The 15,038-nt window shown below is 38.2% G+C and overlaps 1 protein-coding gene across 1 annotated transcript in view; it reads right to left on the bottom strand.

Moving 5' to 3' along the window:
- slc35f3b (solute carrier family 35 member F3b) overlaps positions 1 to 11,982 on the bottom strand; it is a 52,501-nt gene extending 40,519 nt beyond the window's left edge. Inside the window, exons 1-2 of the mRNA XM_077582204.1 lie at positions 11,785 to 11,982; positions 10,605 to 10,819 (exon numbers count right to left, since the gene is read on the bottom strand). Coding sequence (XP_077438330.1) covers positions 10,605 to 10,819; positions 11,785 to 11,882 — 313 coding nt within the window. The 5' untranslated portion in view covers positions 11,883 to 11,982. The remainder of the gene's footprint in view (positions 1 to 10,604; positions 10,820 to 11,784) is intronic.
- Positions 11,983 to 15,038: the final 3,056 nt, after the last annotated feature.

Raw genomic sequence — 15,038 nt, 5'->3', positions numbered from 1 at the left:
CAGTAGATATACACTGGCTGGCTAAGTAGAGAAAACTAATTATTTTTATTCCGTTTCAAATGTCTGTTTTAACAGCTCTTTAACCTTTAACTTTCTGAACTGAACACATGGTCCGCTTGAACATTCGGGAAAAGTTCAGGGAAGCTGGGGGTCAACTCTCTCAAAAATTGCCCAAGCTTGTCTGCTTCTCCACTCACCTCCCTGAACTTGGCTTTGAGTGCAGAGTTGCACTGCAGGTCAATGAGCTCCATTTGAAGCTCAGGAGGGGCATCTTGCACATCAAAGGAGAAGGGGTCCGCAAAAATTTGAAATGTGGCTTTGTGTGTCTTGAAGTCTGCAAATCTGTGATCAAATTCCTCCTGTAGCTTCGAAATGGCCTCAACATACTTCTCACCACTGAATGGTGTGCCTGCATCCACGAGAGCCTTGCATGCTGGGAAATGGTTTGTCTGAGAGAGCTGGGCTTTCCATAACACAAGTTTAGTGCAGAATGCTCTCACGTTGTCATAGGCAGCACTGACAAGTTGCCCCTGGCCTTGTAGCTTCTTGTTCAGTACATTAAGCTCATGTGTGATATCAACAAGAAAAGCTAAGTCCATGAGCCATTTGGGATCACTTAGCACAGGAACAGCAACCCCGTCTATCTCCATGAAGTCTTTTACTTCTGCTCTCAACTCAAAAAATCTCTTCAACACGTTTCCCCTGCTGAGCCAACGTACCTCAGTGAAGTAGAGCACATCCCCATATTCTGACTCCATTTCCTCTAAAAAAGCACGGAACCTTCTGTGCTTTAAGCCCCTGGATCTGATTTGGTTGATGCATAAAAAGTAACAACACATGAATATAAATAAATATGTAAAATCTTGTAAAGTATGTTTTGCCATTCACGGTCTGTCTCCATGTAGCTTGCCATTGTTGAGTGAAAGATCGCTTTTTTTTTCTGACTTCGCAACTCGGATGTAGGAATTCAAAGGGGCGTGCTCACTTTCTGGTATAAAGTCGGAAAAGATCGACATCCCAATTTCCTCGAATGCAACTTAATTCTCTTATTTCAATGGGAAAAAAATTCACTTTCTGGCCACTTGTTGCTAGGGAGAGTTCATTGAGAGTTCATAACTTTTCCATAGCAGGCCACCGAAAAAATTAGCATGCAAGCCACAGCTGAAGTAAAGTACAGTTAATAGATGAGACCAAAGCACTATGTTTAGGTCCTTAGCGCCAAGTCGCCACAAGATAAAACCAAAGCACTATTTTACATTGGGGCTTTTGGTGCCATTTTGTGGCATTTTGGGACCATTCAGAGAGTGCACGAAAATCTTGAGAACTCATTCACTGCCATAAATTTATTTGAACTATTTCTATTAGTTTAACGTTTTTTTTTTCTACTTTTGTTAACAAGAGTAAGAAAACCTATAATTTTTTTATATTGTACATTTAGAACAGATATAAAATGTGTGATTAATTGTGAATGACTAGTGAAGTCATGTGATTAATTACAATTAAAAATCACCTGATGCCCCCTAATTTTTAATAATCTTTTATTCTTAAAAAAAAAAAAAAAGGATTAAAGAAAATAAAAGATTATTAAAAATTAGGGGCGTAATTCATCACATGACTTCACTAGTTAACTCACGATTAATCACAAATGTTATATCTGTTTGAAATGTAAAATATTTTTTATTCTAGGTTTTCGTACTCTTTTTAACAAAAGTAAAAAAATTAACTAATAGAAATAGTTAAATAGATTTTTTTTTTTTACGTCTATAGCCGTCAATGGCAGTGAATGAGTTAACTAAATTATATTAATTGTAATCACTGCTCTGCACAAAATAAATAAAGCAATAAAAGCATACTCACATATTGAGAACACTTTCAAATGATGGAACATTTGTTTTTTTGTGGTAAATACAGCATTTACACATTCTCACTAGGATGCTGTTTGAAGACAATCCAATTTTAAATACCATTGTATGTTTAAAGTACAACCTCCTGCCTCATGAAGAACATATCCACACAACTACTTCCTCTCCAGCAGCTTCTAGCTGAATAATGAGAACATGTTCCAATTGCCAGTCCAAGTCAGTCCTGCCTCGGCAGAGCTGTCACAGTAAGGTGTAAATGACCCTATAAACTCTCCAACCTGTTCCTGCACCCTGCGTCTCATCATGACCAAAAGCTGAGCTGAAATTAGAAGCCAACCTCGTTTCATGCCTCGTCAACCTCAACATTTGCACCAGAGGGGGGGATCTGTAAGCACACCTGCAGTGACAACTTGACGCAAGGAAAAAAAACTATCCATTCATTCACAGGCAATCTGGAGACTATTCAACATGCATACTGTATGTACATATAAATGAGGCTCAAACTGCAGGTTTTTGGAAAACAATTCCATTATTTTTTCAGCTGTGTGCGTTTTATCTGGTTACCATGGCAACAAGTATAGCCTATTCCACCCAGTCCATTTTCATACAAATTCTGGTTTATAAACCCCCGCTACACATTTCTAATGTAAATGTCCCCAAGCATTAGCATATACACAAAACTTTTGGCACATTCAAAGTTTGGTCTCTGCGAAAAGCAATTTTCGTTTTCAATGGTGTAAAAATCTCTGAAGCAACTGTAAATGATCAGCAGGAGACAACCAGGCGACATATATCATGCAAAATTAAAAATGCCTGCCTCATAGCAGCCGCATGAGTTGGGGGAGAAACATTTGTTTTACTAACAATATTAACTGAACCTGGAATTGCGTAATTATATTCATTTGTAACTTGATGATTTACAGCAATGTTTTCTCTACTCCAAATGAATGATGATGCGGCAAGTTAATTCAGCGGACAGTCGAGCTTCGGTAATGGAAGACCTTCTGATGCCATTTTGGTCGTCATCTTTCTCGCTTGTTTGATCTAACAAAAGCATTTGGACCATTTTGACGTCTATGACCTTTTCTTTGACATCAAACTCAATAGACAGAAAATAGAGCACAGTTGCTTTGCTGCCTTGTGCGTCATTGTGAGTATTTGCTCAGGAAATAACAATCTGTGAATTCATTGGCTGCATTTCTGCTTAAATCAACCTCTCATACTGTACACAAGCAGAGTAAAGTGAGTCAAGTGCCTCTCTATTTGAGGTAGTGAGTCATTTTTTTAAACTTTGTCGGTGAGCGCCAATGGGTTGGTGGTTAATGGCATAGACTGTTCAGAAGTACTACGCACGCTGGTCAAATTGCCTTCCAAACGTTGCTGTTAAATTTCCATGGAATGCTGTTTTTTTTAAAAGATAAAATTACATCATCAGTACTAGGGGTGTGAATTGCCTAGTAACTGGCTTGTATCACGATTCATAGGTCACGATTCGATTCGATACCGATTAATCCCGATGCAAATCTATAAATTGATTATTGCGATTTATTTATTTTTACTCAAATTTAGGAAATACTAATCAGTAAACTTGTAAATGAACACTGTAAGATTTGTATGAAAATTTATTTTATCAGGTTGCAGTCTGTTTCATGTTTAAACAGCACCGAAATAAAATAAAATAAAATATTAAGGTTTAATGTTCCATTAATATAACATTCTTCCATGCTTAATGTGTAAATCCTAACCCTAAGTAAGATGTTTTGTTGAATATTCCCATAAAAAATTGATGTTTAAAAATCAATTTGGCCGCATATTGAATCGATTTGAGAATTGCGCGCTGTAATATCGTGATATATTGCCAAATCGATTTTTTCTAACACCCCTAATCAGTACTATTTACATACTATTACAAGTGCTGGTAACATACTATAAGATCCAGGACATTGTTATCCTCTTCCTCAGAAAGTATGACAAACAATAATAATAATAAATATATATTTAATAAATTAGTAATAATAATAATAATAAATTACATTCAAATAATTATATTTATATATTATGCTATATTATACTGCATTTGATAAATGACTTCAACTACAGCCTATGGTGATCTGCAAATTAATTGGACAGTCCACGTGGCAAAATCATTTACTATTGAAAATAAGATCAAACAGCACAAAACAAATGTTGGCACAACTTCATGGGTGACAAGCTCTTAGCGTTCATATATTTAATGACAATATTATCAAATATTCCCCTTCTTTAAACAGAATGGTGGATCATGTTTACAAATGCAGTAAGAATAGTAATATTAACTCATCCACTGCCATTGACAGCTATAGACGTCAAAAATTCATTTGAACTATTTCTATTAGTTCCACTTTTGTTAACAAGAGTATGAAAACATAGAAAAAAATGTATTGTACATTTAGAACGGATATAAAATTTGTGATTAATCGTGAGTTAACTATTGAAGTCCTGCGATTAATTACAATTAAAACATTTAATTGTCTGACGCTCCTATTTTTTTTTATAATATTTTATTTTTCGTTTAATTAATTAATTATTTAAACTCAAGATTAATCACAAATGTTATATACGATACGATACAATATACTTTTATTTTGCCCGTGGGGAACTTTTTCCTGGACTCTGTCCAGCTGCAGTTTACAGTAAAGAGAAAACAACAGAATAGAAAGAGATAAAATTAAAATTAAATAAATAAGAAGTGCAGCAATAAGTAGAAGAATTACCAGAAGTCACAGAAGTGTACATGTGTAGAGAAGTACATACATGAGGACTGCACACACCCATATACACACACACACTCCTATATATATATTACACACACACAACATTGCACCATATATCTTATTGCACTGGGTTAATGTCGGTTGTTAAGAAGTTTGATGGATGTCGGCAGGAATGAGTTTTTGTAGCGGTTCAGCCTGGTTCTGGGGGCCCTGAATCTCCTGCCTTGACTGCACAGTCAGGTTGCCGTACCAGGCCGCAATGCCGTATCTGATGATACTTTCCAATGCAGCCCGGTAGAACAACAGCATGGTCCTCTGCTCCACTCCATAGACCCGAAGTCTGCGTAGGAAATAGAGACGCTGTTGGAGTTTGGAGCAGAGACTTCCAACGTGTACCCTCCAGCTGAGTGTGTTGTCGATGTGGACCCCCAGATACCTGTATGAACCCACCTGGCTGATGTGGTTGCCTTTAATGACGACTGGCCCGTGGTCACCAACAGTTTTTGGATCAAATATCACCTCCTCTGTCTTCCCCACATTGAGCACAAGATGATTCCGGTCACACCACTGGACAAATTTCTCTATTTCTGAGAAATAGTCCAGTGGGCTACCGCCGGCCTGCAGCAAGCTGACGATAGCTGTGTCATCAGAGAACTTAATGATAAAGTTCTCAGGGTGTGATGTCACACAATCATTTGTGTACAATGTGAAGAGGACCGGGGAGCTGACGCAACCCTGTGGGGCGCCTGTGCTTATCAATCTGGGTTCCGAGAGGGAGCTGTTGACCCTGACTTGCTGTGTGCGCTGTGTCAGGAAGGAGTGATACCACCTCGAGATGTACGGGTTTACATTCATCTCCTTCAGTTTACCCAAAAGCAGGTGCGGCTGCATTGTGTTGAACGCTGAGCTAAAGTCAACGAACAACACACGTGCATAAACTTTAGGGACGTCCAGATGTTTGCTGACCAGATGTGTGATGCTGTTGATAGCATCGTCAGTGCCGCGACCCCGCTTGTAGGCAAACTGAAGGGAGTCTAAGTGTGCATCCACCTCCCCGTTGAGCAGGGTCACCATCAGCCTCTCGAAACACTTCATGACAATGGAAGTTAGAGCCACAGGCCTGAAGTCATTATTGACCACAGGACATTGTTTTTTAGGAACCGGGGTGATTACTGATTTTTTCCAGAGACTGGGAATGGAGTGTGAGTCCACAGATCTCTGTAAGATGGGCTGCCATGCCGCTGTGAGCTCCTCTGCACAGGATTTTAGCAGAAGGGCAGATATCCCATCTGGTCCTGAGGCCTTTTTTGTGCAGACAGACCTAAAAGCAGATTGGACATCATGGGGATGAATGACCAGCCTTGAGTCCTGTTCATTCACTGAAATGGACCTCAGGACCTCCCCACATTCAGAGGAGAAGTCCTGGGTTTCGAATCTTAAATAAAAGTCATTCAGCTCCCTTGCCTTCTGGAGGTCATTTAGGGTGCTGAGACCTTTTTGAGCAGGAGTCAAGTTGGTAATCCTCCTCATGGTGTCCCAAATTTTCTTGGAGTTGTTAGCAGCAAAGTGTTGTTCTATAGTCTCTTTGTGCTTCCTTTTTGCTTTTTTAAGCATGTGTTTGAGTTCTTTTTGAACCAGTTTGAGCTGGGCTCTGTCCTGATTCTTAAATGCCCTTTTTTTGCTCTTAATACAGGCTTTAACCTCTTTAGTAATATACGGTTTGTTGTTGGGGTAAACAGTTATATATCTGTTCTATATGTACAATACATTTTTTCCTAGGTTTTCATATTCTTGTTAACAAAAGTGAAAAAAAAATGTGAAACTAATTAGTTCACTAATTCAAATGAATTTTTGACGTCTATAGCCGTCAATGGCAGTGAATGAGGTAATATATCCTTTTTGCTTCTAGGTGCCCAGATGTCAATCTTAATTTGATTTTATGCTGTAGACCAATAAAGCAATCAATGACTTTATATTCTCAGTGTAATTATGTGAAAAACATTATTGGAAAGGAAATCACGATACAATAAGTATATTGTTGTTCTCCTTGCTGGAGTAAAGCAGCAGCTACTGTATATTGTGATATGTGTATTGTAGATGTGTTCTCATTAGCCGTGTGAATGTTAAAGAAGCCAATACATATATGTATATTTTTGTGCCTCATGTTTTTACATGTTTTACACAACAACACCAGTTATGTTAAAAAGTTGCAAACAAAATCCTAATGAGGGAAATCATCGACAAAAAGGTGGAAGGTTAAATTGCGTTTAGCTGATGATTCCACAGCGTAAGCATGCAAGCGTGTTGTTTTATCAACCACATCTAGCCAGACCCAAAGGGGTTAAATGCTAAGCCCCCCCAAAATGATGCAAATCTCTAGAAGTGATGCAGAGATTAAAAGCGTTGCAGAGAGAGAAGATAAAAGCTTCAGGAAAACAAAAAACTTCAAAGACTCAACAGCTCAAAGCAAGGTTTCGACTGTCTGATGCCTCAGGCTTCAGTGAAGCAAACTCTCGCTCTGCTAGCTGCACCAACCTTGAACAACAGTGACGCTTTAAAAGACCATTTTCAAAGGAGGAGTTGCAAGCGAAGGATTTGACTTCATTAGTCCAATTGTTCAATTTTGCAACTATACTTGGATTTAGTCAACATGCATTATCTGAACCAAGGTATTAAGCCATTTATTTCATGGATACAATCATTTCACATGAAGCGTATCTCGACAATTTGGTCAGGACAAGGCCAATTATTTATTTTAAATTGAATTAAATTATTATTATAATTATTAAATTATTATTATTATCATTATTATTATTAAATTATTAAATTCAATTATTAGGATAATTTGGAATCATTTCTCCAAGGAATGTTATTTGTGGAAAATATATTTAACTTGTTAAATGACAAAAATTACTTCATTAGAATCAAAACATTCAGTGCCGAGGTCGAGTTATATCGTTTTATATGTTTTTTCATTGTGCTGCTATGGATCTGTTGCGGGATCTGATCCCCTGGCCCCTTAAATTGCAAGCAGTGCGAGGAGTAATAATGTGGCAAATCACCAGCAGAGGGAAGCAGTGCACCATTTTAGATTGAGTGGAGGGAGGGGCACGCTAACGCTAGCTGCATCAGCCTGCGGAAAAGTTTTCTTTTTTAATTTAAAATGTCTTACTTTAACCTCCAGGAACCCTTGCCATACACTAGCCAAAGGCAGAACCAAGGGTGATTCCCCCCCCCCCCCCCCCCCCAGCTTTTGGTAGTTTTAAATCCATCCATGTTGTCCATCCATGTCGGGTCTGGCGTACTAGCTAGCTAGTGCTAAGCTAACCTAGGAAGGGTTTGTATGTACTGGCTTTGTGCTAGGACGACATCAGAGGCCAATAGAGGTGTCACAACAAAGGCATCGATATGCTGCCTAGATGGGCTTTATTGACCGATTACTTCAGATAATGCTTATTCGCCAGCTAAACATTTTCAGGGTGTCATATATTGTGCCACATACACAATATACGTCACACACGTTGCCATTCCAACATTCCGGTGACGCTAGTACACACGACAATATGCTATGATTTATTCTCACCGAAATGCTCTGTTTTGGAACAAAAAACGGAGAAAACAAGCTTTTTGTGAAACGATGTTATTTCATGCACTCGAGTGAATTGTACACTTCTTTTTGTCCATGAATGATGCCACAAACACCTAAATAGTGCTTTACTTCTGTAATACACCACCACCAACAATGAAAAAGTGTTTTTAGATTGCAAAATACGTTTATTTCCATTCAACAGTGTAACAATTTGACAAAACAATTTCGCAAACTATTTACAAATGTGTGCAACTGTGGTACTATTTACAATTATGTGGATGTTTCAAATACCGTTTTTCTTTTTGTAACGCTCCAATGCGTGCAAGGAGACGCAGCAGGATTTGCACAACAGATTAGTTTCACTTGCGATGGCTCCTTTCGCGTGCAGACGTTACACTTTCTTGACGGCCTTTTTTTTCCGGGGAATAGCAAGTAGCAGACTGTACCCACTCCTCCGATCTAGCTCCGCCTCACGTCTTCTACTGCCGCGTCAACGCTTCCAACCTCGGAGTCACCATCTTCATCATCGATGATGATCATCATCGTCATCAATGTGCTGTTTAGCACTAGTCGATGCTTTTCATCTTTGAAAAAAAATGCTCAAGCGTGAGCTGCTTGCTACCGGTCGCCATGTTCTCTTCCCTTCCCCAGCCATTGTCCCCTCTAGCTCCGCCTCACGTCTTCTACTGACGCCTACCCAATCTTGTCAAAAGAGAGTCATCACTGCCATCTAGGGGCCAAAAATAGTCATTAGGCTAACTAGATCTGCTTGAAACTTTCACCACAGCTGGCCAAGGCTTTCCTCCACCCGTTTCCCCCCAAAAAAATAAAAAAAATTGGAGAACGTCTTTTAACGTCCTTGGCGGCCCTCCGTAGGTTTTTACTAAACGTCATTTAACGTTTTTGGCAGTAAAAGAGTTAATAGTTAGCAAAGCCTGAAAAAAAAAATACATGAATTTTGAAATATGACAAGGTTGTCACGTGAACAGCCACGGCTGATAGATCCATCCTGGTGACTTGCAGCATAATTCTGCCATCAAAAGCCTTTCCCAACTATTGAATTAGCTGATTTTATAGAATGAAATCATTGTTCAGATGTTAGAGGTGTTACTAAAGCAAAAAAAAAGATTCTGGATTTTGGCCAAAGCTGTTGAATTTCTTAATATTTACCCATTTGCTTCTGATTACTATCCACTTATTGAACACCAGAAAAACAGTAAATCCCTTAAAGACAACTCGTGTAGAATCTGATGTCCCACAGCTCTCACCTATCACTCACATGCAGACTCGCAGATGTCACATGCCAACCCTATCGGGAGATATTTGTCTCAAAAATATTCACACAAATAAAATTTGTGATTTTCACATGGGTTTTTCAGATCCACAAACATATTTGTCATTTTCACGTTTTTTTTTTCAGATCCACAAATATACTTTATTTGTTTCCCTGGAGTTTGTTTTAGCTTCACTCGAAAGACACTCTTCTTCTTTGGCCGCTGCTGCTTAAGTGGCGTAAAACAAGAAAATTTAACAGCAGAAGAAGAGTGCCTTTCGAGTGAAAGCAAAACAAGCTCAAGGGAAAAAACTGAGGTCTCATTTTGTTTCCCGACTTGTGCAAAATAAACACATAATGGAAGGTCAGATAAAGACTCGATTTCTGTTTTTCAATGTCCAATTTTAAACGAGAAACAGCAACGGTTCATTCTTGTCAATGGAGACAGTAACACTGCCTCCCCATGGACGGCGGAGGAACAGGCCTTAGACACATGTGTGAGCGCTTGTGTTTGTGTGTGTGTGTGTGTGTGTGTGTGTGTGCGTGTGTGTGTGTGTGTGTGTGCGTGCGTGCGTGCGTGCGTGCGTGCGTGCGTGCGTGCGTGTGTGTGTGTGAATATCTCGAAACAGCGTGTTGTTTGTCTCAAAAAGAGTTGCGCTTACGCAACGATCCACAAACGCACTTTCGACAACTCGCAAGCAAAAGTCATGGAAAATGCACACACAAATTTTAAAAAAACATGTGAAAATGCATCTGAAAAATCACAAATGTATTTGTGTGAATATTTTTTTGACAACTCTCTCCCCATACAACCCACCAGATCCCACCTTTTAAAGGCATAAAGTACAGAATTTTCTACACATTTTATTTAAGTGTATTTTAGCTGGTTTGAATGCATTTTAGTTTACATGTGTTTGAGGCATAAGACTGTAAAAAAAAAAAGTGTATATTACCCCTTTCAATATTGCAAATTTCACATATTGAAGGCGTGTCCGCTGTAATAACTTTTCAGCCTGTTTGCTCCACTCACAACAAACACGTTCAAATAACCACATATGTCAACTTCAGTCAACCTTGCCTATCAAGCACTCTGTGCACATGCAGAGTTCCAACACTATTGGACTCACTCTTATAGCTGGGACTCCAAGGCTGGTATCCATAGTATCCAGTGATCCGCAGTATTCGCTCCTCTATGGACGCACTGTTGATGTCCTCGACCGAGCGGGAAGACTTGAGGTCCTCTTTGATGGCTTCGTCCACCACAAGATATTTGAGCTGTCTGAGCTGCGGGCTGATGTCCGAAAGCCTTCTGGGGCTTACTTCGGGCGACTTGCGCATCCCGCTGGGAAGAGAAGAGAGCAAAAAGGGTTGGAGGTGGTAGCGGTGATGCTGTGAGACAAAATGAAAAAGGGATCCTGTATATTTGGACCAGTTCTTGACAAGATAAGATTTGTCTTTGGTTACAAAGAGTGGAGCTTAGTATTGTATGTTGCACAAATAAAGGCCCCCCCGCCACATCTCCTCTCATGTACAGTACAGAAATCATCACCCTTCACTGGCTCAGCCGTTGTGTGAAAGACATTAAGTGCTAGTGACTGGTGTTGCAAGCATTATATCGACCTACTATGGCTATGCAACTCCTTTTCGAGGCTTATAAAAAAAAAAAAAGAATCAATCACAAGTGATTTGTGAAGGAGCAGATAAAATATTAGTGACGGCTCCGGGCTACATGAGCATACTTAATGGAGGTCAGTCAGTTTAGACTGCACACAGTAGCTCATGAATGTAATTGCTTTTTATGAAGAAATTAGATTGGTTTTATTTCCAGCAGGTGGCAATAGACTAACACAATATTACTGTAAAATGGCCATAATAATGCACTAATTAAGCTGCAAGGTATAATATATTTCACAAAAGCAGTGGGTTCCTTGCTGTTATGCAACATTGCAATATAGAAAAAACAGTACTGGACATGCAGGATAAACACATTAAAATAAAAACATGTCTAAAAATGTATAAATTGTAAATACAGTAATCACAAATTAATGTCAAATTAGTTTATTTACTTTTGATATGATGGCACCAAAGTGGAAAATAATTATAGTGCTACATAATCCCATTTAAATGTAATGACAAACACTCCGGATTAAGTTGTACATTTTTGTTGTATATTAGGCTAAAATATATTTTTTTAAATAACAATAATAATCTCGAATATGCATCCTCCTGCGCCTCACAAATATTTACCGTGCAACAGGTGCATTGAAGCGCGCGCCACCCACGAATGTAAACAAATTACATGCTTACATCGGCATCAAGTTAGTCGGAGGTCCAAGGTAGCACATACAGTCCAGGTGGGGCCGCCCGACCCGGTCCCACACGGTGCCCTCTATATCCCCGTACATCCTTGGGGCCACTGCTGTGCCGGTCAACAGTGGAGAAGGATTAAGAGAAGTAACATGATGCTGCTGCAGCTTGTTACACCCGCAAACATATGCCGCGCTGACCACTTTACTACAGTACAGCTTTTCTACTATGCTCGCTGTCAACCGACGTCAGCACTGCAACAGCGCCATCTACGGGCGACATGATGTAATCCTCCTCCCTGGGAGAAGTGATTTAAAACTTAGAATACTTTTTGTCTCTTTCAAAAAAAATAGATCATAAAACGCTTTTAATTGATCCAATTAAATTATTCTTATGTACCCATTATTGTTTATAGTGTATGTAAGTATAGGTACATTAATATTTATTTATGTAATCAACATTTAAAATAATATAGCATTACAGTATTTGCTTACTGTTCTTTGACAAATTTAGAAATATTGTTGCTTACACTTGGAACTTGGAATTATATTCAGTTGTCAATATATTGTTGTTGTTTTTTTACATACAGCACATTCCTACGTATAAATTACCCAGTGGATATATTATATTGGTAGTAAATATAGAACTCTTAATAGAGAGTGCTTAATTGGCAATGTCATACTCTCCCCTTACAACTTTTAGATGGGCAGAGTGTGTTTTTGCAGTTCAGGATCCATTAAATACACACCATTATAGTCGGGAAGGCATGAATATGGAGTGGGTGGTGTAATTTTCATCATCAGACCAAAATAAATAATGATAACCAGAAAATGCCTCTAAATAAATCTCTAAAGTGGGATTAAATTTCAGACTGCATGTTCCCTCTTCAATTGTGAAACAAGTCAGAGTCACACTCTCTGTAGTTGTTAACTTTTACACCAATGTGCTCTGAGAATATAAACCATTTTTCATGTTTCAATATAAAAAATTGGACCAATTTTAGTCAAGCACATCTATCACTGGTCTTTTTACTGCAGTCTTGTGGCGTTTTAATATGACAAAGAAATATTTAGTGCATAAAACAGTAGACCAGGGAAAATGCCGTTTTCAGCCTGGAGTACTGTAAAGCCACACAGACAACACACAAATCATTTGTGATTTACTATAAAACTTCATAAAGGAAATAGCAGGTACAGATCAGCAGACAGACTATTTTTACTGGTCCCGTCACACAACTTGTTACTTGGTAGATTTCACGTCCCCATAGCAAAATCATGCGGTAGTCTTGTTTCAATTCATATTAGAAATACAAATTGACTAACACAGAACTATGAATAGGCATGGAGTTGTGATTTATTTATTTTTTATAGAAGTTCCCAGATTGCGTGGATTTCAATAATGTGATATTAACTCATTCACTGCCAATTCATTTGAACTATTTCTATTAGTTTCACATTTTTGCCCACTTTTGTTAACAAAAGTATGCAAACCTAGAATTTTTTTGTATTCGAACAGATATAAAATGTGTGATTAATCGTGAGTTAACTAGTGAAGTCATGCGATTAATTACGTTTAAAAAATTTAATCGCCCGACGCTCCTAATTTGTAATAATTTTTTCTTAAAAAAACAAAACATTATTATTTATTTGTTTTATTAAAAAAAAATAAAAATCGGGAGTTAACTAGTGAAGTCATGCAAGTAATTCTGTTTAAAAAAAAATAATCACCCAACGCCTCTAATTTTGAATATTTTTTTCTTTAAAATACAAAACATTATTTTTAAAAAAAATTAAAAAGAAAAGATTATTAAAAATTAGTGGCATCAGGCGATTAAAATTTGTAATCAAAATTAATCGCATGACTTCACTAGTTAACTCACGATTAATCACAAATTTTATAACTGTTCTAAATGTACAAAAAAAAATCTAGGTTTTCATACTCTTGTTAACAAAAATAGGGGGAAAAAATGTAAAACTAATAAAAATAGTTCAAATGAATTTTTGACGTCTATAGCTGTCAATGGCAGTGAATGAGTGACTTAAATTGTGTAATTCTGAAGCTAAAAATGATTCAATTTCTTCCCTTTAGCTCCTCCCCTGCGACCTAAAAAAAAGAAAAAAAAAGAATCACACATGCACGCGTTCGTCGTGGAATTAAAACAAAAGCCGGAATACTTGTCATTGCCATAATTTCTCTAAACCCGCTCTTCTCGCCATCAATATTTAAACATGTCTCAGCATGGAAACAGTACGAGACGTTGCTGCTGATTGGTTGATGCAGGAGGAGTAGTGGTACTGGGAGCCACTAAAAATATCCCATTGCCTACAGTATGCCGTGCGTTTAAGGGCTCATGCATTGTGCACATTCGATTTCTAATAGTATTTGACTCCTGACATTTACATCAGCCGATATGAGGATCTTTAGCATGTTTTGGTACGTTTTGTCACAAAGAAGCTTCGTCTTCTGAGGTGCGGGCTCCCAAGTGCCTGTGAGATTTCTTGAGGCGGTGTTTGTTATTCAAGCTGCCATTATTGGTAAGGTTGACACACAGCTGGGGAGAAACGAGCACAATCTAAAAGGATGAGGAGGCCTGCTGATGAGATGGTGTGTGGTGGACCTGGCAAAGAGCCTCAGTGGGGAGCATCGACTGGCGTCTTATCTTCTTTACTGGCCTCGTTTCCATTCTTAGACGTACCCGTTTTAGTTTTGCTGACAGTTAAAAATATATGATTAAAAGCCTGAAAATCTCTTGGTCTAGACTTTTTGTTGTCAGCACTTTATTAATACTCTCCTCAAATAATATGGAAATGGAAAGTCAAGACATCTATTTCCCAATACAACATTTTCTTTTAAATTGCATGAAATTAATGAAAATGTTCTATTCATCCAATTTCTAGTTCCTGATTGTAAAACGGCCACGAGAGTTCACGAGTATTGATACTTTGAAATACCTGGTATCGGTACACACCCATTCTGAGAACAAATTGTTAAATGCATAATCTAGATCGCAATGAGTGGCACTTTTTGCAGTCAGCAGCCAGTGTCCGAGGTAGTAGATGCTGATGGATTGACTTTATTGTTAACTCACACACAAACGCTATTAAATTTGAATTTACAGCAGCATCATGATCACCACAAAATCAAACAAATTTAACAAACAAAAAAACACCAACAAACATATATAAATACATATACAGGCGGGATATATAGTACTTAACAGAAAAATGACTTATTTTCCTTTAATTTTTTTCAGA

This window comes from Vanacampus margaritifer, chromosome 12, assembly GCF_051991255.1.
Source record: "Vanacampus margaritifer isolate UIUO_Vmar chromosome 12, RoL_Vmar_1.0, whole genome shotgun sequence".
Lineage (NCBI taxonomy): Eukaryota > Metazoa > Chordata > Actinopteri > Syngnathiformes > Syngnathidae > Vanacampus > Vanacampus margaritifer.
This window is presented reverse-complemented; position numbering and strand designations above follow the sequence as displayed.